We start from the raw sequence: 24,570 nt of genomic DNA on the forward strand, positions 1-24,570 counted from the left end.
CTAGTGGAGTTTATATTCTCTTGGGTGGAGACAGACAATAAACAATATGAAAGTATAATGATAAAATATATCGGAAGGTGATAAATAGTATAGACAGAAATAAATCAGGGGATTGTGCTAGAGATGGATGAGGTAGAGCTGTAGTTTTAAATGGGGTTATCAGGGAAGGCTTTTCTGAGAGCTGCATCGAGCAAAGACCAAAAGGAAGTAAGGGAGTGAGCCTTGCAGAGATTGCAGGGAAGAACGTTTCAGGAAAAGGAATAGCACATGCAAAGGCCTTAAGGCAAGAGTATACCTGGTGTGTCTTAGAAACAGTAAAGAAGATAGTTTAGCCGAAGCAGAGTAAACAAGGGTAAGAATGTTGGGGAAGGAGATCAGAACTTGCACTGGGAATTAGACTGGACAAGAGTTGGTAGGCCACTGGAAAGACTTGGCCTAGATTGAGTGAATTGGGAGCTGCGAGAGAATTTCAAGCAGAAGAGAGATATGATCTGAATTATGTTATAAGGGATCACACTATACCTATTAACAAAGGACTATGGGAAGGGAGCAGGGGTAAAAACAGAACAGTAAGGAAGCTATTACCATAAGCCAAATGAGAAGGATGGTGGCTTGTATCAGGGTAGTGGTGAGGAGCAGTGAAGAGTGGATGGATTAGTGATGTATTTTGAAAGGAGAACAGATAAGATTTGCTAATGGAGTAATTGAATAGGGATACAGACAAAAAAGAAAAGTCAAAAACAATTCCATGAGTTTCAGCCTGAGCACTTGGAAAGGTGCTATTTGCTGTTAGCTGAGTCATTTACCATAATTATTATTTACAGGTAGCATGATAACAATAAAACCATATGGACATATTTGAATAATTATTTTTCAATAAACAGATTGGGAGAATGTTAGCTGCTTGTTATCTATTAACAATATTGAGGGGAAGTGTCCAAAATATGTGAGATCGTTTCTGCTTACACTGACCAGTGCTTCTCCATTTCCTTCTCCCCTGGTCATTCCTTTGATTGAGTTTCCTAAGTCCAGGTTGCAATTACTTGCCCCAAATCAGTGGTTCTCAAACTTGGAAATCAATTATGGAGCTTATTAAGAAATCCAGGTATGAGATCACCCTCTCACATCCATGGAATCTGACTGCTGAAGCATAAACACACAGCATTCACACACATCAAGTTGTCACAATTTTTACACGACTGAATCAATCAAATACCTGGTTTGTGGTTGATCACTAGTCAGCTTTCAAAATAAAATAGCTCGGTGTTTTAAAGAAAACATTTTTTCTGTCCAGGTTGTCTGTACTCATCAGCTTCTGTCCACCACCAAAGTGAAATGGCCATAACCGATCTTATCCAGATGGGGGTTTAGGCAGTTGATGGACTCACTCACGTGACCTTTAGTTCCCTGAACACAGTTTTGTTTGGCCTCCATTCCTCTTTTAACAGTTTCAAGAGCTGGATTAGTAAATCTCCAAGGTCGTCTACACCCATATGATTCTATGATACTGCAATTCTGCTATGTTGCTATGAAATTGTTATTAGAAGACCATTTACCCCTTAAACTTGGGTATTCAAAAAACTAGAAACCTAAATGATGATGACAGATATCTTATTTAAATTTCATGTAAGAATTAATTCCAAGTCAATTCAACATAGCATAGTAGTAAAAGATCATACAGCCTTTGTGATTGGAAAGACTGTCGTTCAAACCTTGATTCAAGTTGCTTAACGCCTCTACACTTCAGTTGCTCACCTGTAAAGTGAAGGTAATAACAGCATGTGCACCATACTCCTATAATAAGGATGAAGTGAGGTTTCATGAAAAGTAGTTAGCACATTACCTGACACACAGTATGTCTCTATTACTATCACCATCATCATCATCATCATCATTTCTATTAACTGAAGAATAATTGATAAACATGCATTTTCAATTGTCATTGAAAGGTGTAGAGAAGGCTGCAAATAATTTTATGAAAGCATATGTTTAAAGATTTTAGGACTAGCTCTCCAATAGGTTTGTCTGAATATACACATATGGATGGGTTATTGGTTGAAATAGAGCATAATTTTTCAAAGTGTGTTTAGACAAAACAAAAACAACCAAAAAGCATACTTTTTTTTTCTAGCCATTTACTGGCAGTGAGACCTTGGACAAAGTCATGGCACATATTAAGAACTCAACAAACAGAGTTTTATTGGTATTATCGTTATTTTACATATATATATACACACACACACACACACACACACACACAGAGGCACACACACACACATAATGGTGGTGAAAGAACCATGTTGGACAAAAAATATTTATATGCATGATGTCCTAATAACTTTGTTAGGTCTTACACTCACTCAAGCATCAGACTCAGGAGAGAGAGGAACATAACATATTTTGAAATTAGGTTTATATAAGACTTTCTCTTTATAAGCTACAGATTGTTGATAGGCTAACAATAAGCTTAAACTTGTGTCATTTGAAACTACACACACACACACACACACACACATACTTATATATATATAAGTCTGTGCATTCTTATACAATTCTATGCCCAAATTTCATATTCCTATCATCCTTTTCTATATCAGTAGCTCATTTTCAGAGGTAATGTTATTGGTGCTCTTCACTCTCATGGACAAATTAAGTCCAAATCAACACATACCAGACCTTCCTGAAGCTCTCAGCAGACACTCAACTTCGTGATACTTGGTTTCATGTGAAATTGCCTCCTCCTAAGGCCAGACGGGAAATCAGGACTTGGAATAAGCACGGTTCTCCAGCTCTGCTCCTGCCTTGGCAATTTCGGTGTTTCACAAGAATTGCTGTGTTTTTGATAAGAATGATAAAAAGTCAGATATAAAGGCAAATATCAAGAAGACTTCTGGCTGACAAAAGCAGAATTTGGAGAGAAATGTGAAAATAGTGACTTAGTTCAGCAATAGAGGGAGTATATTTTATACTCTAGTTTTTTTTTTTTTTTTTTTTTTTTTTTTGTAAAATCGTGACTTTCTAGCAAATGACATCCTAGAAGATATTTATCAAAGCAGGAAAGCTGTGGAAAAGAGCACCTCGCATTCACTTTAATATTTTGCCTTTTCTTTTGACATTTTCTTGCCTAGAGATCTAATTCCATTAAATATGTACTTTTTTTTTTTTTTTTTGGCTGGAAGTCTTCGTGGATCTTTCAGATAAATCTTAAAAGTACATAAGGTCTGTAGAGCAGCTTTTTTTTTTAAGTGCAAATGAGACACACAGTAGAATATTGTTTATGAGGGTTTCCAAATTATTTATATTCCTGCAGAAATGTACCTTGAATTCTCTGTGATGATGATAAGGGAAAAGGTAAGATTCCAATATGCCTTCTGTGGAGCACTGTCAAACCGTATTAGTCCTATTTAATATCTGACATGCAGGAATTTACTTTGGCTGATACCCACTTTGATTGGCTTTATTAGACATTGTCAAGGCTGCAACTTTGCCTGATGGACAAGGTACATAGAAGTGTAATCAAGTGTCAAGTTAGCAGTGCACTCGGTAATATTCCATTATGCGTTTGCAAAGGGACATAGCTTCACTACTCTGCTTCACCATGACACTTCTCTAGGACTTTGGAGTGAACATGTTTGCTAAATTGGAAGATTACATTCCAACTGTGGTGAACTGGAATGTCTCCTCATAGACTTTCAAGCATATACTCTTGCATCCGTAATTTCTTCTGTTGCTTTTATTTATCATTCCCTATGCTTCCAACTATTTTTTCTGCATTCATATGAAATCAAACTCCCACCATAGGATTCACAAATGTAGGTTTTTGGAATGTCACATTTTATGGTTAGTCCCTGTGGGAAAGGGGCTACAGTTGAGGGGATCCAAAGTTGGAGTTGAGGATAGGAGTAATCCAGATTTGGGTTATGCTCTGCAGCAGAACTACCACTTCATTACTACATATCTTGTAGGTGTGATCTTTTCAGCAGGTAAGACCTTCAGTATATTAAGGGAAAACGCAAAGTCATTGAATAAAGTGAGTAGGAGCAATGAGAAGCTACAGCAGGGCTGAAATACTCAGGTTAATATGTGACACTACTCAGAGGCTCAGAAATGCAGTGCAGGCTCCAGTCTTCTCCTACAAACCAGCTCAATTGATGGCTCCCGGCTAGGCTGGTAGTCCTATGGGATAGGAGAGGAGACCATAGTTAAGAATAGTTTTTCCTTTGCATTATAAAGGCAGGAAAAAAGTCTGTGATTATAAGGTTCTCTGCTTCCAAATGATCAATTTAAAAACTATGAGACTAGACATCAGAAAGACAAATATGAGAACCCAGAAGAAAGGAGAAAAGAAAAGGAAATAAAGAAAATCTTTTAGCCCTAAACACAACTAAATCATATCCCCAGTCCACCTTAGACCTCTGGTTTGTTTAAAAAAACTTTGCATGAGAAGAGTTGATTCCTTTTCCCCCCACATATGTCTTACAGCTTTGGGTCATCTCTGGTCATTAGATAATTGTAGTAGCTTTACACAACTAATTTTTCTGTTGCCAAAGACAAAGATGTGTTGGAATTTTTGCATGGTGGAGGAGATAGTGGGAATGAAGGGAGAGCGCAAAATATATTGCCTTTGCAAAATTGTCATCGAAAGGATAGCCAGAACATAAATGATACTGTTTTGGCTTCAAAAGGGTAAGCAGGTGTCTTCAAAGTCCCAAATGAGCTGTGTACAAGCTTGTACAAACAAGCGCAGAATCAGGCCTGTTTGTTATTCACACAAACAGAGTGTAAACCATGTGAATTCCACAGTTCCCAGGATTCAGATGGTACACAATGGTCCATAATGAGCAGCACCTGTGCTTACCTCAATTACCAGACAGTTCTCAACAGCAGCAGAAAGGGCTCACTAGAATTGTTTTTCAATAATAGATTTAGTTATGTCTTTTATAATTGGATTCAAAAGCTCAAAATTTCATTTTGCAACTTGTTCATAAAATTTGTATGGAAAAAGTCTGGCATTTATTCAAAAGAAATAGTCTATGAAGAAAAAATTGCAAAACAGCCAACCGCTGGTAACTAAGCAGCCAAATTATAGTCCAAGCACTTGGCAAATACACCGTCTTTTCATTATTTCAGTAATTGAATTTCTGTTAAAGCATGGAGCATAATTTAACATGAGGAATGTATTTATAATACAATAGTGTTTCAGTAATAAATGCATTATGATTGTCACTTTTAATGGAGTCTTATGTATTCCCTCTGAGACTGTGTGGCAGACTTTGAGACAGCCACTGCACCAGTGTTGTTTGTAGACAATTGAATTAATTGGAGACATGGTCATTAACTCGACCTGAATACCTCTGATTGCTTCTGTAAATAAGGTTAGAGAGCAAATGGCTAATCTTCGTTGTCATTATAGATTCCTCTTACATTTTCACACTGCCTTGTATATTAAGATCATTTTGCTAAGCAGCTTTTCAGACTCTCCTTATATTTACAGTATTGTCTTGTGTGGCACATAACCATAATTGTATCAGACTTATATTACATTCTCCATATCTTTATAAAGTACGATACTAAAAAAGAATCTATGTTGAATCACAATAAAAACCATCAGACCAATAAATGAATAAGCCACAGTGTATAAACCATCATATTAAAGGAAAGTAAAACCACACTGCAAAAGTTGATTTGGTCTCCTCTTGCAGATCCATGTACAATTTGGAAACACAATTAACACAGGATGGCCTCCCAAAGATGCAATCACTAAAGAAAGAGCACAGCAAGAAAAGCATTGATTAAAATATCTTTATGTTTCAGTTGATGTCATGCCCTTTCTTGCCCTTCTGTAACAACATTAGTAACATGCAAATCAGAGGAGGTTAGGTTCTTTCTCCTTGTTCATTCTAGAATGGAGTTAAATAAGAACTATTTCAAATACAAATATTAAAAACTTTTAAATATTTGACTTACCATGTTATTTTTGTAGCTTTATCCTGTTATAGGCATGCAAGATATTTAGAGGGGATTTGGAGAAAAAAAATCTTCTCCTTTTATGACTCAAATAATTCAAAAAGAGCATATACTGGAAACATCTCTAAAAATGGACTTCCCAGTCATTTTATAATTCAGACATATTATAAAGTACCATTAAAAATGTACAGAATTATGTTGAATAACGAGATATTTACAAGTAGGATACCACAAAGAAGATGAGAAAGAAGGAAGAGGAGGAGCAGAAGGAGGAGGAAGACAAGAAAGAGGAAGGAGGAAAGAAAAGTAATTCTGTGCTTTTTTTTTCCCTTGACAAGATTGAAATATACTGAATATATCAAAGATATCATTTATACTAGATCTGTATAAATTATCTATACTACTTGAAGAGTAAATCACTTCCTCATTGTTGTACCAAGCCACTGGAAGCCTATCAGTTTTCATGAGTTCCATGGCTAACTGAAAGTGTTGACATTTTCTTTGGATATTAAACGGGTCATGCCCAAAAGAGAAAAATAACTACCATTTCAATTATTTCAGACTTTTTGCCTTTATATATTCTTATTTTAACACTAATCTTTGTGTATATGATGAAAACGTTACATTTGATTCTCATACATATGAATGTACATATGTGTATGCTAGTAATCATGGCTAGAACCCAAATGTGGGTTGTTGTAAACATTGACTGGCAGCAGTATCATTTTTAATAAATGACTAATGGCCAACATGTGCTGCAGAAGTCATCATTTCTGTCCTTAGCCAGCTAATAGCAACATTATTTTTAAATTAATGTTATGCACACCATTTGAAGGATGACACTTCTCCCAATGTTTTTACTTCTTAGCCAGCCATCTCGATTAATGCTGAAATGATTTTACTTTCTTGGTATTAGCCATCTTGGATTTTAACAAACAGGTGTACACACACTTACATATACACTCACTGAAATGCAGACTTGCACACATGCACTCATACATACATACACACACATTCATCCATTCACAAGGCACAGGTACACATACACATGTACACACATATTATCTCTTATTTAAACACCTTGAATTTAGGCATAGTTATCTGAAATGCGTATTGAAATATAATTTTAGTGAAAGGGAACATTTTGGCATATAATCTTTCTGGAAAATATCTCTCTGTCAGTGTTTCGCCCAAGTTTCTAACTGGCATAGTAGTATGGGACTCACAGAAACTGCACTGGATTTTGAGATGTTGATACCATCAGACTAGAAATTACTCTTATCTCACTAAAAGTACATGTCTCCCATGCTTTGCAAGTGAGAATATTTTGTTTGTTTGTTTGTTTTGGACATTTAAACCCCACCCCCCAAGTTGTCAAAGCCTTGTCTACACCATAATCCCTAAGATGTGTATTTGTTTGAATTTAGTTGGTAGGGACTCTGTAGCATTGTGATTTGCTGTTGACAGACTAGAAGGGCATATGATGTAACCTTCAGAATATTCAGATTTCTAGATTTTTCTAATGAAGTGGTTGACCACAAATGTAATTTGCTTAACCCCAGAAGGTATTTTAATTCCCTGTTTTAAATCCATTTTATTCTAAATTCTGCCTTCTTTGAAATTGCTAAATTTCCTAAATTCCTTTTAATAACAAAACCAAACACCCTGACCTTATTACTACCAGCCTGTCACCATCACAGGTCCTGCCAGTTCTTGGTGAAATGCTTAAGTTTGTTTCCATTTCTTTCTATGTCAGCATTTAATAGACTCTGTGTTCATTTGTGACACAGGATTGTCATTCCTCTTGCTATTGATCTAGTTGTAAGCCATACCATTCCACATACAGGAGTCAGTGTTGAGTAAGGCTGCCTGTACTTAGCTATCTTATCACTGGTGGCCGTGTACAGACTTCCTCTTGATGTCAAAGGTAAATTGGATACAATATCAAATGAGTTCCCCTAGCATGAGGAAATTGTGGTCCTCTTTTCTTCTCCCATTTGCACTTGGCTTCCTTCAATTTAGCATTGATGAGAAGGAAGACTACTAGCTAGAAGGTAAGATTTTCAGGCAGACTAAAGATCTAGTATTTCCTATTCTGTCATTCAAAATAACAGGCTTATGAACTTCTGTTTAAAATAGCTGGGCTTTTTGACTAGAGGGCTTTTGTGTAGAAGATTTAAGATGTCAGCTTTAAATATGACATTGATAGTCTTTGGCGAAGAATGGGAGTGAATTTTTGTAGAAACTGCCTTTTTTTCTGACTGTTTATTAACAGTCTTTGTGATTTATAGTAAATGCTGGGGAGGATTTCCAGGCCCATTTATCATGAGAAGGGAGCACCTTCTTGTTCTTAATGTGAGTGTGTCATAATTAGCAATGCATGTGGGCCAGGAGATTTAGTTCTGTCTTTTCTGAAAGTCCTTCAACCTCGTATTTAATCCCAAACTGATTGAATATTTTTTCTTCTTTGAGGAAATTAATTATGCCACTGGAAAAATCATCAACTAGAGAGGGAGTTGATAACAGGCACAATGTAGGCTGGGTTAGCTAATGTATCAAAATGACATGATTAGAGTAACTCACATCTTAGACAAATTGGAATAATGGAGTCATCATTCTAATTAAAAACAGGAAGGTCTGTTTGTATGTAGCATTCATTTTCAGTAAGAGCCACACCATTTGTTTTTCATGTTCATGCATGTTTGTACACTCTGCGACCCATCAAAGGCTGTTGCTCCAAATACCAATTACGTTAAAAATATCCATCCAGATACTTTGCATTTTGTCAATGGAACTGAAGCTGAAGAAGGAGTTGGGCACTGTGTCATAAGGCCAGCATTCATAGAAGCAGTTGAAAGGTTACAAATCCATCATCATGCAACCTATTTGCCTGATTATTTTCATCAAATTAACTTATGCTTCAGGATGTTTTTGTGTTCCATAGGCTGGCCTAAGTATTGGCTTCTGTTGATAACCAGTAACACATGGACATTTCACAGTTAAGTATTGTTCTTTACTGGGTGACTTAATTTGCACTTTATTACTATATATTATAAGGCCATTTGAAGTATTTTCTTATAACAAGAAAATTATATACAATTCATCATGCCAGTCACCCTGGGATATGCACAATGACTTTACAGTCTGGTCCCTGCCATCAGGGAATGTACAATTTAGTGGTGCAGGTTAGCACAATGAAATAAAATCATCTGAGAATAATGAAGTGATAAACTATGATGCGAAACAGGGAGGTATCTATAAGAATTAAAAAGTCATTAGCGATGACCTCATATTATTTGAATTTGAGCTTGAAAGATAAAGATTTAACCAAGCAGAAAAGAGGGGAAAAGTGTCACTGTAGATAGAGCAAACAGGATAAGCAAAGGCATGGAGGCAATGTGGGAGCAGAGAGGAGACAAAAGTTGCATTTGTGTTGTGAATAACAATCAGAAATAAAACTAACACTAAGGTAGGTGCTGATGGAGATCTAGCTCCAAAAACCTTATAGCAAAGGGTGTACATATCTGCCAAAAAGTCACTGTGAATTCTGAAATCAAGAGATCTCATGATACAACATATTGTCACAGAGGGTGAGTACAAAAGAGCAAATCTTTTAGTTCACCAGGGAATGAGGTCAAGGCGACTAAGAAAAGAACATTGGATTTGTGGCCAGGCGCAGTAGCTCACGCCTATAGTCCCAGCACTTTGGGAGGCCAAGGTGGGTGAATCACGAGGTCAGGAGTTTGAGACCAGCCTCGCCAACATGGTGAAACCCCATCTCTACTAAAAATACAAAAAATTAGCCGGGCATGGTGGCACACACCTGTGGTCCCAGCTACTCGGGAGGCTGAGGCAGGAGAATCGCTTGAACCCAGGAGGCGGAGGTTGCAGTGAGCCGTGATTGTGCCACTGCACTCCAGCCCAGGCAAGAGTGTGAGACTCCATCTCAGAAAAAAAAAAAAAAAAAGAGAAGGAAAGAACATTGGATTTGCAATGATGAGTCGGGAAGAGAAGTGTTGTTGCTGGTAGTTAAGAGGTAGTTTTAGTAGCCAAAAGAGTTTCAAAGCCTAATTACTAGTGGTGAGGAAGTGGAATCAGTAAGTGTTGACTTTGACCACATCTTTAAGACGTTTTCATGACGGAAGACAGTCAGTGACTTTTTCCTGATTAAGAATGTATGGGCTAGTCTGGGTGACCACCCAGAAGGACTGTCTGTACAGCATCCACTTCTCTTGGCAATATGTTGTGTTGCTGCCTTGTGAGGGTTAGACACAGCAATTTTGCGAGTTATGGTTTTTGCCATTCACTTAGATTTCTAATGATCATGTTTACAATACAGTTATGAAGTACGATTCATTCTGTAAGGAAACTATATGACTTTTATTTTAGAAATTGCGTATGTGACTTTGAATGGGCCGACTGCAACAAGGTTTTCCTAGCACACAGTGTTGGTCTCCTTCAGTGTTTTCAACACAAAATTCTTACAACCGGCTTCATTAGGTCACTTGAAGAAAACTTTTTGGATTAATTCTGAGTCTTATTGCTTTCTGATATGATTAGAAAGATGAGTTTTGTAGTGGGTTTTGATTGTTCTCATAGCCTCAAACTTGACAGTGTTTAGTCAATGGTCACAGTAGCCTAGTGAATAGGTAATCCTTTGATACCTGTTCTTTCTACCTTCTAGTGTTCTTGTGGCAATCAAATCATGGGAGTTAACTTGCTTGAAAACTATCAAGTGCTCTGCACTTAAAAGTATTCTGATCTTACTGATCTGATGATGATGATATCCTCTTGAAGCCATAGAGTCACAGAGCAATAGGGATGTTAAGTGCCTACCCAAAGGCAGAGGATGTGTCTGTGGACAATACTCCCTGAGATTTATAGAGAAGAATTCTTTATGGCTTTACTCTAGGGTGTATTAAGCACATTAAGCACTTTACAGAATATGTGGTTGATAAAGACTCTGGTCTCAGAAACTTACCTTCCAAATCAAGTGTCTGTGATATATCAGGTAACAGATCAGACATCAAGGGAAGCAGACAATACTGATAAGGAGAATAGCATTGACCAACATCACAAAAGAGATGTAGTCTAAGGAGAGATTGGAAGAGCAATGCCCACTTCCCAAATTGAGCAGCAGGTCTAAGTATACTGAGTAATAGGAAAGAAGACATAAAGCAGGCAAAAAGGCAGAGGCTTATGCTAAGCCACTGTGAGACTATCTTCAGGAAGACCTGTGCCTGTCTAAGCATGCTTTGTACTTTCCTAGGGAATTCAGCCCACCAACTGCCTGGGTTCTCCTGACAAGCAGTTGGGCCCCATCTCTGGGCCAGTTTTTGGAACACAGTAGAGGAGATTCCTCCATGGAAGCAGTTTCTGGGTTTAAGACACTATGTACTTCCCAGTGGAAGTACATAGCCTGCTCCACCTACGATTTGTGACGGATGTGATTCTTTATGGGAAGGTCTTGACCTTGTTATAGACTCCTGGCCCTTTCTGGGTTTCTTGTGAATGCAAGCTGCCACTCAATCATTCATTCTCAGCTTTGCAGAGGCCAGAGCTCACGGGAGTCAGTGTTCACATCCACTTGCTTGCCTTTCTTCTCTCCTTTGCTCCCATTTTTAAAAAATGGGCTTTAAAGGCAAAAGGTACAAAAATACTTGGCTTTATATTATTCTTTTTCCTGCCTGTTTGGCTGTTTGATTGAAACAGCTCTGTCTCATGCCAGAAAAGTCAGTATGATTTTTAAAATTATTTCCATAGAAACCGAAATATCAGTTTATTCTCCCACATACAAATTGCAATGCTTTCAAGACATAATGGTCCATTAGCCAACATCGGCCAGTCTTACTGGGAACATGCTGACATCCTCCATGGTGAGGTTGAATCCAAGTGCCTTTTTTTCACTCCTTTGAAATTGCATATTGAAGTTAATCTCATAGTATCCTTAAAACTATTTTTCAACTTGATATGGTTTGGTGATGCATCTCAGCATTCTCAGCTGTAAACTGGAAGTAGTAAGAGTATCTAATTTATAGTATTGTGGTGCAGATTAAGAGAAACTGCAGGGAAAGTGCTCAGCAGCCCAGTTCCTGGCATATAATGAACACTAGCACTACCAGGATGAATTATGCCCTGGATCCCCACTATGGCCATGGATATAGCCTGCTATGACCCTGTGCTTGGGCAGTGGCAAGCCACCTTTGAACGTCATTAGTCATCCATAGGACATGTTCACAGGAAAGAAACATACATTAAGTGAACTGCTGGTGTGGGCAAGTAGGCTCAGGAAAGTGGTAAACTGATATCCCAGCTTATCAGAAGGAATCTGATAGAAATTGTTCAGGAACAATTGCCTAAAGAAAGCTTAAATTTCACCAAGTCAGATTAAAAATGATACAAGGTAGTCAACTTTCTCTGTTGCTAAAGGAGGACAGAATAATTATGAAAAAGTGAAATTCACAGTTTACCTCAAAATTGGGTTTTAGCCTTTAGTTTCAAACCACTTCCTTTTCTCCCAGTGGCTCCCATCTGAATAGCCCCATGTAGATATTAGCCTTGCCACGCTCCGTATGGTCCCCTGGGAGTTATCTGCATCACCTGTGATTATATTGGAATTGCAGAACTCAGACCTTGCCCCAAGCCTACCTAATTAGAATCTGCAGGTTAATAAGATCTCCAGGTGATTCCTATGCACATTAAATTTGGAGAAGCATGGGTTTGTGAGTTTTCTCACCTAAATTACCTCATCCAGCCCTCTTAAAAACCTATGTGATATATTATCCCCATTTTACAAGTAAGGAAACTGAGACCCTTATGTTAAGTGCCTAGCCTAAGGTCATGCAATGATGAAGTATCCAAGGTGACACTCAAAAGCAGATCATCTAACTGCCAACCCTATGCTCTTCCCAGTGTACTAAAACTGACTCTTTAAAACCAGTAAAGAAAATGCAGCTATCTAGATATGTGGCAGTGGATTGAAAATGGGAGACAGGGCACAGGTAGGAAAAGAAGAGGCCAAGTGCCTGAGTCTGGTCAGTCTACAGAAAGGACAACCAAGCCCTGATTAGTTGTGAGTCAAACATGGTGCTGAAAAGCCATTGCCAAAATCACTCATAATTATCTTCTCAGAAAGGAAGTAGGCGTTGAGTAAGTTAGAAAAAATAGGAACTAAAAGCTGGTGATCGAAAAATGTAAAAAGCCAGTCACTTATAGTTATCATAAAAGTTCAAAACAGTCTGTTTGCAGCCTCTCTGGAAGATGTAACCTCTCATTGCACCATTGATGTGGCATTAATCTACTAGCATCTTTTTACTCAGAGATCTGCTTCACAGCACGTCATTTAGCCCTCTAGCTTCCCTTCCCAGGGTGGGCTTATATGTTTGGACTTCTCTGAAGGGAAACTAAATTTTACAAACAGAAGAAAATCTGTTCAGGTGTAAGAGGGTGCACTCAGAATTTTAATTATTTGGCTCTTGTATTAGTTTCCTATTGCTGCTGTAACAAATTACCTCAAACTTAGTGATTTAAAGCAATACACATTTGTCATCCTAGAGTTCTGGAGGTCAGAAGTCAGATGTGGGTCTCACATGGTTAAAATCAAGGTGTCAGTAATGGCTGCATTCCTTTATGAAGGCTCTAAGGAACAAACTGTTTCCTACTCATGTGAGTTATTGGCAGAATTCAATTCCTTATGGTTACAGGACAGAACTCTCCATTGTCTTGCTGGCTGTTAACTGAGGGCCAGTTCCAGCTTCTAGAGGCTGCCACATTCCTTGACTTTTGGCCTCCTTTGTCCATCTTCAAAAGCCAGCATAGCAGGTCAAGTTTTTCTCACATGGCATCACTCTGGCCTCCTCTTCTGCCTCCCTCTTTCACTCGCAAGGATCCCTGTGATTACATTGGGCCCACTTGGATAATCCACGATAATCTCCCCATCTCAAGATCCTTAATATTCACATGTGTGAAATCTCCTTGGCTATATAAGGTAACATATTCACAAGTTCTATGGATCAGGATACGGACATCTTTGGGTCAGTCATTACTCCATCAACCACAGATCACTTCAGTCATTCAGGGCTTTAGCAATGTCATGTATAGTAACTTGTCTGAGAAAATGAATAGGAATGAATAGGTGTTGACCTCCTTATTACTCTTTGCAGATAAATTGAGGAGGCTCTATTTCAAACATCAGATGAGATAACAGGACAAACATCTTAGTGTATACAAGTTAGGCAAAGATAATCTTTTTCTGAAGTTACATCAGGATTTGGCCCAGATCACAACTGGACCATAATCGACTGTCTGCTCATCAATAGCATCAGAGAATTAGCAGAAAATATATTTGATTATTACTTGCTTGTGATGATATTGGGATATGAATTATTTTATTTTCAAATTGTGCTTGGGGGGCATCCCAAGGAGGTGGGGAAGCTGCTGGGGACATAGGCTCCCTCCACTCTCCACATCCCTTGTTTCTTGTTTCCACTACAGCAATTCTGCTTTTATCAGTTTTATATATTATTCTTCTGTGTACACTTTCCATTGCTTTCTATTTCTGCGTATACTATTTGTTGCAGAAATGGGCTAAGTGGATTTTCAGGGGGCAGGGGAGATGGGGGAAAGATTTCAAAACTGCTGACACAGACAAAATGGATTCTTCCCACTCTCTGGCTAGAACAGGTTCAGGGTTCAGAGCATCTGCCTCTGGTGGCCTAATGTGATGAGGCAGGCATAGTGCTCCAGTTCTGGAACCCAGAATTCAGAGACAAAAATGAGGGAGGAAGGGAGATAAGATCAGCTGCGGATGTTGATTCCTTTGCCCGAAGTTCATCTCATTACAGCTTATGATGAAATCAAATATGAAACCGTTCTAAATTATCTAGTAGACAGACATTTGATCCCAGTAAAACCAGAACACAGTCAAGTTGATGAAATTCATTCAAGTCTTAACTGAAGAGGAGAGTTTCATATAGGACTCTCCCATTAAACATCTCATGCTCCATGTCTTTGGCAAGTTCTGGGCCTTGTGAAATGTGTTGCCAAGATCAATACCCTGTGGACTTGCTTACAGAATCCTCCCATGTACATTTCCTATACATAGTCTGGATGCCCACACAGCTTGATGGAGCAGAATGACCAATTCATCATCTCTGTTTATCTGCAGAGAAAGGGATTTATAGTTAAATTAGAATTAGACTCAAACAGCACTGGTTCTGGTGTTTGGCTTTCTGGAGGCTGTTAATCTGAATTAGTAAAAAGTCTGACTTATAAAATAGCCTTACAGAAGTGCAGTTTTAATCCTGTAAGGTTTATAAAATAACCCTGTGACTGATAAAGTATTGTAGAGAGCAGGACATTCCTAGACTTGCCTTAAGGAGCAGATTGGATTGCACAATGTCTCTTCACATGTTTTCTCATGAAGTCCATACACAGCCTCACTTAAAATCCCCAATACACATTAGGTTCATAAGGATTATAATCTTTGAGTTGGAAGACACCTTAAATTTTGTGGGTAGTGGGGCCAGTGGTGCAAGCGGTAAAGGAATTTACCAATACAGTTATAGGAAAAGAAAGGAAGATTTATTAAAGTATGAAAATGTGTTGCAAGGTTGCAACATCAGAGAAGGGGCTGTCTGCAAAGAGGCAGGGGCTGGAGGGAAGTTTTATAGGGTTGTGCTGGAGGGGGCTATGTACAGAAGAGGTCATTTTGCCCAAGAAGCAGGGTCATTGTACCCGTGGAATGAGGTCATTGTTTGGGATTAGCCATCTCTCAGAACAACTGTTCATTGTTCTTCCCCACCTGGGCCCTCCCACACCTGGGGCCCCTTCCTCATTGTTGCTTACTTATCAGGACTCCATATTAAAGATCACCCAACCCCACTTCAGACCCACAATAAGGATTCTTCTTCCACATTCTTTATAGCCGCTGGCTATCTGCTCACCTAAAGTGCAGGGTTCACTGGCATGCAAGGTAGTGCATTCTTTCTGTGGTCAGCTGTAAGTTTTTAAAAGTATTTCCTGATGTCGAGGTAAAATCTTCCTGACTAGATCTCCAACTCATTGGTTTTGTATTTACCATGGAAGTTCAGAACAAGCCCACTCTTTCCCTGCTGCCAGGGCAGACCTGTACATTGTTTGAAAATTTTCAGTATATGTGCCCCTCCCCCCATCCCCAACCCAGAGTCTTATTCAGGCAGAATAGTCGGTTTCTTCAACGTGGCCTTTGGCCTCATCATCTTTTCTGCATCTATTCATTAATTATGGTGCTACACATTAATCCCTTTATTGCAGAAGAGTCTGGGTGGTGTAAGCATAGAAAGACTATCACATATAGAGTCTAGCATGCCCGGACTATCTCTTAAAGCCCATCTTTTCCCCCTGGCACTCTCAAGCTTTCCACCAGGGCCAACCCTGTCTGGAGAAGGCATCTTAAACGCCTCCCCAGCGTCTCTCCTACTGGCCTACTCTTTGATCACCTTCCCCAGCTTTGGATTCCCCTGCTAGGGTCACTGACTTGCTAAGCCATCTTCTCTGCCCCCAGTCTGGCCTACGACCATGAAGACCTAACAAATGGGTTTGGGATTAAAATGAAGCTTAGTTCTACTTGGTAAAGATGGCTCACTCTGATGAATAAGATAGCAAAATCTGATCTTTGAAAAGGTTGAGCAGTTGACTTTGAAGTCATTACAAATGTGGGTCCTTTGAGAAGTTTTATTACATTGTAGTGAAGTTACTGAGTATACTTTTAATATTTACAGACTATAGAGTGGATGGTTTAATATAGCAAATGTTAATTATTTTTCGTATCAGACATTATGTTTGTTGTAACCACTAGCATTCTTTTTAAAAGCAGTTTATTGAAATATGAAAGTAAATGATGTGTGAAAAATAACATTAATACAGTCTTAGTGAATGAAGAATATATAAACTGTGCATTAGTTTTTCATCTCCTAGGCAGAATCAAGTATTACATGGGCTAGCTTTACTCATAGCCACTTTAATATACATCTGGAAAATAAATTAGTAATGTATGAAAATAAATGTAGCAGAAGTGGAAATTTAACTAGCTGAACAGCTAACAGATTTCAGTGAAGAACTGAAAGTGACATATTATGATGCTTTGCCAACTTGAAAGTTCCATGGTATATTCCAGACAAGAATGTGGCCTTAGGCCAACTATTCATATATTGATGTTTGTCCTGCTTTTAAAGACAATGTTTCAGTTTTGTACTCACTTTTTGTCCCTGGGAGCAGTCCCAACTGGGCGCAAGGTAGGCCCACAGGAAATGAGGCCCAGACTCAGATGTAGAGCTTACATTCTTTAGCAGACTGGCTGCATCTACAGTCTCCAGCAAGCCCATGAGCAGAAGATGGAGAGTAGAGGCACTGGAAAGGTGCTGGTGAGAGCAGTCTTGCCTCCATTTAAGCAACCGTTATTCCTTTCCACAAATGCTGGTTCTCCATTTCCAACTGTGCAACTTCCCAGAGAAAGCAATTTCTTTTCACTAACACACTGAAGTCCTTCACCCCTAGTTTGAGTTCTCATGGTGTCCCCCCTGAATTAAAGTCCACCCTCCTTCTTATCCCCACATCTGTATGTCTAAGTATAAAAAGCTGATGTACTTCTTCTTGTTCTTCCTATACTAATTTTCTCTAAGTGTTCATTGGCAAAATTGACTGTGCGTGGGGTCCCACCTGAGAACGCAGAAACAGATTTAGCTACAAAAATTCTTAGGATACATAATTTCAGGTATCATTTCATTGGGTCTCAGTCAAGGTTGCCCTTATGTTTAAAACAATTTTAATTTCATGTATTTATTTATATCTACTTACAAGTATTGTCAGATTTTCATATATGGTTTCTATTCACATCCATAATTTCTTACAATTCTGAAATTCAACAAGTTCTGAGAACCAATATTTTTTTCTAACCTCGAGACAAACTCATTTGATGATAAAACCTGACCTAAACTGCTGTAAAGATATTTATTTAAAACATTTATGTATTCCTCTTACTGTGAATGTTACTGCAGCAATAGTAACAAGTTTTATTAAGGGGTGCTTATCCAGATCCCATTGAGAATATTATATATGGTATATTCAGCATATTACTTTTTAAAATTAGAAACATCTGAATGCTAAAATACATCTGTTCTCAGAAGGGCTTTAGATAAGAAAGATACATACAAAACACACACACATGCGCGCACACACACACACACACATTTTTCTACTAAATCCATGAAACTTTGATTTAGCTGAGGAATAAGTTGATTTTGGTCGATAAATCATCTGTACTTCATGTGTATCACCTTAATGTGTTTGGTTTTGAGGAAGTAATCCCAGGGATTTTTTGTTTCCTACAGAAGTTGCTAAAAAAAATATCTAGTAAGTGGAACTCTATCCAGAAATATTCCAAAATCAACCTAGAGTCTATTTTAGCTTAGTAATAGCAGGATGACCAGCTTCTTATTAAAATAAATGAGTGCATAAATGTGAAATGATACTAGAAAACAGCCTTTTCACTTGAGAATCACAAATGTGGATACAAATTAGATTTTATCCCTCGATCCACCACCCAGTATTCTCAGTGTTGCAAATGCTCTGTGTTATATTTAAAACTTCACTTGGGAGGAATTGAGGCCAAGTTAGCCTAATCTCTGGATAAGTCTCACTTAGATTTCTGTTCTCTCAATCTTTATTTAGTAACCAAGGTCAAAAACAATTGATTAGATTTAAAGATAACTTTGCCTAAATAGGGTATCATTACTGACACTAAAGAGAGATCTACAAAAGAATACAGAGAAATAAGAGCCCTGTTATATAGGTCTCCTCCCTTTCCCCCTACTGCTGGGGGAAGACACACAGTTCTCAGGAGATACAGTAGTCTCCTTATTTCTTGTACTTTCCCTAATCTCTTGATGTACTTGACAGAGGAATGTACTTGTAGTTCGCATTTACTTAGCAGATAGCAGTTTAAAATGAGCTTTCACTATATGAAAGAAAATGTCTACCTGGGAGATTAAAGGGCCAGTCTTTAAGGACACATGGCACAGGAAGTGGAAAGGCTCTCTGCACTGAGTAGTGACTGATGAGGAGCCCATGCTGGCTTTGAAGGGATCCTGTTCCTTCCCAAGCAGCAACTCAGTATGGCTCCAGCTCAGCGAGAGAGTTGTAATGTTGGAGAAGAGGCTGTAGTAAGGGCATGGGGTGGGGGCATGAACTCGTTTGGGTTCAGGCAATGAATAAATGTCTGTGCTCCTTGAGTTGGGGGCTGGGGAATCCTTGCGGATCCTCTTTGTCACATTTAAACATGGGGCCACAGGACCAGGTGATCTCCAGGACCAGACTGGGCTCTCTTGACTAAGCTGCTCCTTCAGATTTGGGGAATGCGAGGGAGAGAGCAAGTCAAGTTGCTGCTGCATGCAAGGGGCTGTGAAGGCCCAGTAGATGGCAAACAGACAAACAGGCCCTGAGCACCCCCCTCCCCATGAGCTAAACTGATCTCCAAAGAGGGGTTAGGCTGAAGAGACAGAGGGAGATTAGAACCTTCCCCCAAATTTAGAGACCCATTTCTGAGAGAAAGGAAAATTCAGTCCAAAGCAACAATGAGAAAAAGAAAGGTGATGGCATACCCCAGTGTGCCCAGATGAAGCTGAGGCTGGTTTGTTATAGGACACAGAGAGCAAACGATTGGTAAGGAGGAGTATTGATTATCAATAAAGGCAGAGTAGCAAATGGTGTCACTTTCCAAACGCTTTGCTTGGTCAGCTTTACAAACTTAAAATTAATCATTACAGCTGATTGGTCTCTTATGATCACACCTCCTTGTAAGAGTTACAAGGAGGTTATAAAACTTATGGTGGAGGAGGCCTAGGAGTGTGTTGTCACATTCCCTTATTCATACACCCAACAGACAGAAATTGAGGACCAACTCTAGTCACTTTGAGGCTGAGCACCAGGCCCTCAGCAATGAATACGCTCAGCACAACTAGTGTCCTTTGAGGCAGCTGGGGGGCCAGGGTGCTAGGTGCTAGTCTTGGCTCTCCAACTAGCTGGGAGGCAGAGACCAGCTCCACCCTCTTTCTGAACCTCAGTTTCCTCTAATTAAAATTGAACTCACTCCTTCTTGGTAATAGAACTATATACCATATGTTTCACTAAGATCAGAGCCTCTTGATGAACCTGTGGGGTATTGAACAAGGGGGCAACAAAAAATGAAAAATTATCTTACCTGAAAAAAAAGGGACAGTTCAACATCTAAGGCACTACATCTATATCCGCATCCAGAAGGCATGCAAACTTGGCTTAAGGTTTTTATGTTGAGTGAGGGTGGCAAGGTTTTCTGGAAGACAAGGCAGTGTGATGGAAAGCCAAGGAACTTGGATACACATAGGCCTGGTTCTCTTCAAACTTTTCAACTTGGGCCAGTCACTGGACCTCCTAAGCCTCACATTTCCTATCTGTAAAATGGGGATGGTAAACCCCACTCTGCCGGTAATTCATGGATCATAGGCCCTTCTGCTGAACTGGGCTGTTTTCCATCTGATTTGAGAGTAAATGAGGCAATGAATTATGTTGTTTTTCTTTCAGCCCACCCTTGGCCACTCCCCAGCCCCCACCTGCAGTGCAAACCAGTGGGGGTTCTGGCAGCTCCAGTGAATCGGAGAGCAGCTCTGAGTCAGATTCAGACACTGAAAGTAGCACCACTGACAGCGAATCTAATGAGGCACCTCGTGTGGCCACTCCAGAGGTGAGTAAAGGTGCCAGAGCCCTAACCATGATCTGCCTGTCCTGGAGGCAGCACCCTCAACACACACACACACACACACACACACACACACACACACACTCTCACACTTTCAGCACAATAATTAATTCAGCACAATAACCACTTCAGAAAAGTATCCAGATGTTTAACAGCATTCTTAAAAACCATATATTCACATAGTCCTAACATGCATACATGTTTTGCTGTGTGACTGATTTGCTGTGTGACTCACTTAGCTACTCTTAGCATAGTAAAACTAGCATAGTAATGAATAGACTAGCAGCTTGTCTTCTGAGAGAACCAATGAAGCCAGTCAAGATCCAATTCTGGCCTTGGGGACACTAACCCTTACTCTAGATTAAAGTGATTAAAGTGTGAATTGCCACTTGGCAAGTAAGACTCAAGAAGTATGGCTTTCCTTAAAGGTAAAATGATTATTTAAATGTTATATGTTCTTTATTTTAATATGTATCCTTCAAGTGTGTTTGATAATAATTCACCAAGACATTTAACACAGCTCCATGAAATACGAAAATAATAATTTTGAAATAAAAGAATTTGCTTCACATCCACTCTGAGTCCAGGATAGCTACTCAATTTCCCTGAGCCTGCATTTGGTTACAGCAAGTAAATTCCACCCTCAACCCCCGGATCTCCATACACTTGTTTTTCAATAATCAGAAAAGAAAAATAGGAGACAATAATGAATTATTGCTATTAATAATAGAAATACCTGTTGAACATGGACCATGCGTGTGTCAGGTACTGTGCTGAGCTCTTGACTTGCATTGTCTCATATCATCCTCATGACAACCTTACAGAGTACTTATTATTATCTTTGTTTTATAGATGAGAGAATAAAGTTCTAGGAGGTTAAAAAGAACTTTCCCAAGATCTCACAGATAGACAGTGGTAGAGCCAGGACTGAAAACCCCAGTCTATGTGTATCCAGAGCTGATGTTCTCAACCCGAGAACTCTGCTGCCCACAATGGCAGCCGATACAACTTCCACAACCCTTGCCTGCCATTGTCTTGTGCAGGTTGCTATCACAACTACTCAAGTGTTTTTAATTCTGTCACCCTCTATTGGCTGGTACCATAAGCCTCAGCTGATGGCTTTCAAAAGAAGAGCTCTTGTAATAAAAATGATGACTCTTTTTTCAGCTGGCAGAACTCAGAGTTAGGAATCAAGGACCCGAATAGTACACATCGTTGCCATGGTTTAGTGGATGCTAATGTCTGCATGCATGTCCCTATAAATTGGTTATTGCCCATACACCAAAGAAAGCTCAGTGGTTTCTATTTTTTGGAAGTAAACTCTTTTTGTCCTTCAGTAAAAATACAAAAGGCCTAATCTGTTTGCAGGGAATGACAGCATCACGTAGAAGGCACTGGCACTTTGGCAGCTGGAAAGCGTTTCCTTTTGAATTATACCTGAGGTGCGCTTATGTTCCTTTCAGGATCGGAGACTATTACCTCTGCCTCCTGGTGAGAGGTTGACTGATGATTCCCATAAAGGATTTTGGAAATAGGTTTCCCTCATTGGCATCCCTGCCAACCGACTAGAACATCTCTCTGTGAATAATTCTTTTCTTTCTGGCCAAAGTAGAGAATATTTTCAGAGAAGGAGTAGAAATGAGTTTAAATAACTAGACTGCAGCTGGTTTGTATCTGGCTATTTAGGTCATTTGAATATTATGGATAGTGGGTGTGTGCAGGTGTGTGTGTATGAGTGTGTGTATTTGTATATGTGTGAACAGTCACTTGACATCCAAGGCTTTTAGTAGTAGTCTCTGTACTGAGGGTTCTCTTGAATCCTTCCCAAGTGTAAAAATCATTCTTGCTGCTGTTTCTCAATCTGCAGCCTGAACCACCCTCAACCAACAAGTGGCAACTGGATAAATGGCTTAACAAAGTGACATCCCAGAACAAGTCTTTTATTTGTAGCCAAAATGAAACACCCATGGAGACTATTTCTCTGCCTCCTCCAATCATCCAACCAATGGAAGTCCAGATGAAAGTGAAGACGAATGCCAGTCAGGTCCCAGCTGAACCCAAAGAAAGGCCTCTCCTCAGCCTCATTAGGGAGAAAGTCCGTCCACGGCCCACTCAGAAAATTCCAGAAACAAAGGCTTTGAAGCATAAGTTGTCAACAACTAGTGAGACAGTGGCTCAAAGGACAATTGGGAAAAAACAGCCCAAAAAGGTTGAGAAGAACACCAGCATTGACGAGTTTACCTGGCCCAAACCAAACATTACCAGCAGCACTCCCAAAGAAAAAGAAAGCGTGGAGCTTCCTGACCCACCAAGAGGCCGCAGCAAAGCCACTGCCCACAAACCAGCCCCTAGGAAAGAACCAAGACCTAACATGCCCTTGGCTACCGAGAAGAAGAAGTACCGAGGGCCTGGCAAGATTGTGCCAAAGTCTCGGGAATTCATTGAAACAGATTCATCTACATCTGACTCCAACACAGATCAGGAAGAGACCCTGCAAATCAAAGTCCTGCCTCCGTGCATTATTTCTGGAGGTAATACTGCCAAATCCAAGGAAATTTGTGGTGCCAGTCTGACCCTCAGCACCTTAATGAGTAGCAGTGGCAGCAACAACAACTTATCCATCAGTAATGAAGAGCCAACATTTTCACCCATTCCTGTCATGCAAACTGAAATGCTGTCCCCTCTGCGAGATCATGAGAACCTGAAAAACCTCTGGGTGAAGATTGACCTTGACTTACTCTCTAGAGTACCTGGCCACAACTCACTCCATGCAGCACCTGCCAAGCCAGACCACAAGGAGACTGCCACAAAACCCAAGCGTCAGACAGCTGTCACAGCTGTGGAGAAACCAGCCCCTAAGGGCAAGCGTAAGCACAAGGTAAGCGGTCCAAAGTGGCCTGCCAAGTGCTTGTGAGCAGTGTCTGTTTGTTGTCTAACTTGATCTTGAGCCTCATTTTCAAGGAAGCCAATGGCAATGCATTGCAGATTTTGGTAAAGGTGATGATGCTTTCTGTGGGAAATGCAGTATTTGACATGACTAGAGAGGAAAAACTAGGAATGATCTGTAGCCAGTGGCAAGAGTGTCCATTATGGCATATGAGGACTTAGGATGCATAGGAAAGAAAAATACGCAAGTGCCCTCAATGTCCAAATGCATCTTCTGGGGCTTCTTCATTTCTCTGGACAAACATTAGCATCTCCACAGCCTAGTTATACTCTGAGCCTCCTGGGTCCTACCAACCACATGTTCTGCCCAGCCTGCTGGGATCACTGACCTATGTGGTAGGCTTGACTTGGGAAAATCTTACCTGCAGGAGTTTAGAGCTGAATTCCAAGGCTATAAAGTATACTCATAAGGTGAAATCCAGAGTGGCCCTTTTCATTTGAACTACGTCTAGAGAAATGGTTTGGTATCCAATACGCTCATTCTGTTGTATCTCCACATCTCAGGGTAGGATTTTTTAAGAGTGATGTTATCTCATGATGATATTCAGGTAATCTTATTTCTGTCCCAGTGCTGTCACAGTGGCTAGAAAGGAGGTTGGTTCTCAGTCCTTTCTTCATTTATTCTGTCCCTTTCCAGGAAAGACTTAAGATTCCTCATTGAGCTGCAGCCCCCACTGTGGCCAGGCCATCCTACTGACTAGGATGCTGCAAGAATGATTGCAGTCATCATTCAGATTGACTTTACAAGTTCCAAAACAGAGGGTATTCTCTCTGAGTTGCATACCAACATACCTAATGAGAGTACAGTTTGAGCATCCCAAATCTGAAAATCCAAAATCCAAAATGCTCCAAATCTGAAACATTTTGAGCACTGACATGACACTCAG

General features: G+C 39.7%; 1 protein-coding gene across 4 annotated transcripts in view; it reads left to right on the top strand.

Annotated features, from left to right (window-relative positions):
• AFF2 (ALF transcription elongation factor 2) overlaps nt 1-24,570 on the top strand; it is a 495,327-nt gene that overhangs the window by 437,953 nt on the left and 32,804 nt on the right. For all 4 annotated transcript variants that reach the window (XM_045384048.3, XM_005594770.5, XM_015443919.4 and 1 more), the window contains 2 exons: nt 20,563-20,722; nt 22,605-23,615. In XM_045384048.3, coding sequence (XP_045239983.2) covers nt 20,563-20,722; nt 22,605-23,615 — 1,171 coding nt within the window. The remainder of the gene's footprint in view (nt 1-20,562; nt 20,723-22,604; nt 23,616-24,570) is intronic.

Source organism: Macaca fascicularis, chromosome X, assembly GCF_037993035.2.
Source record: "Macaca fascicularis isolate 582-1 chromosome X, T2T-MFA8v1.1".
In the NCBI taxonomy this organism is placed as follows: Eukaryota; Metazoa; Chordata; class Mammalia; order Primates; family Cercopithecidae; genus Macaca; species Macaca fascicularis.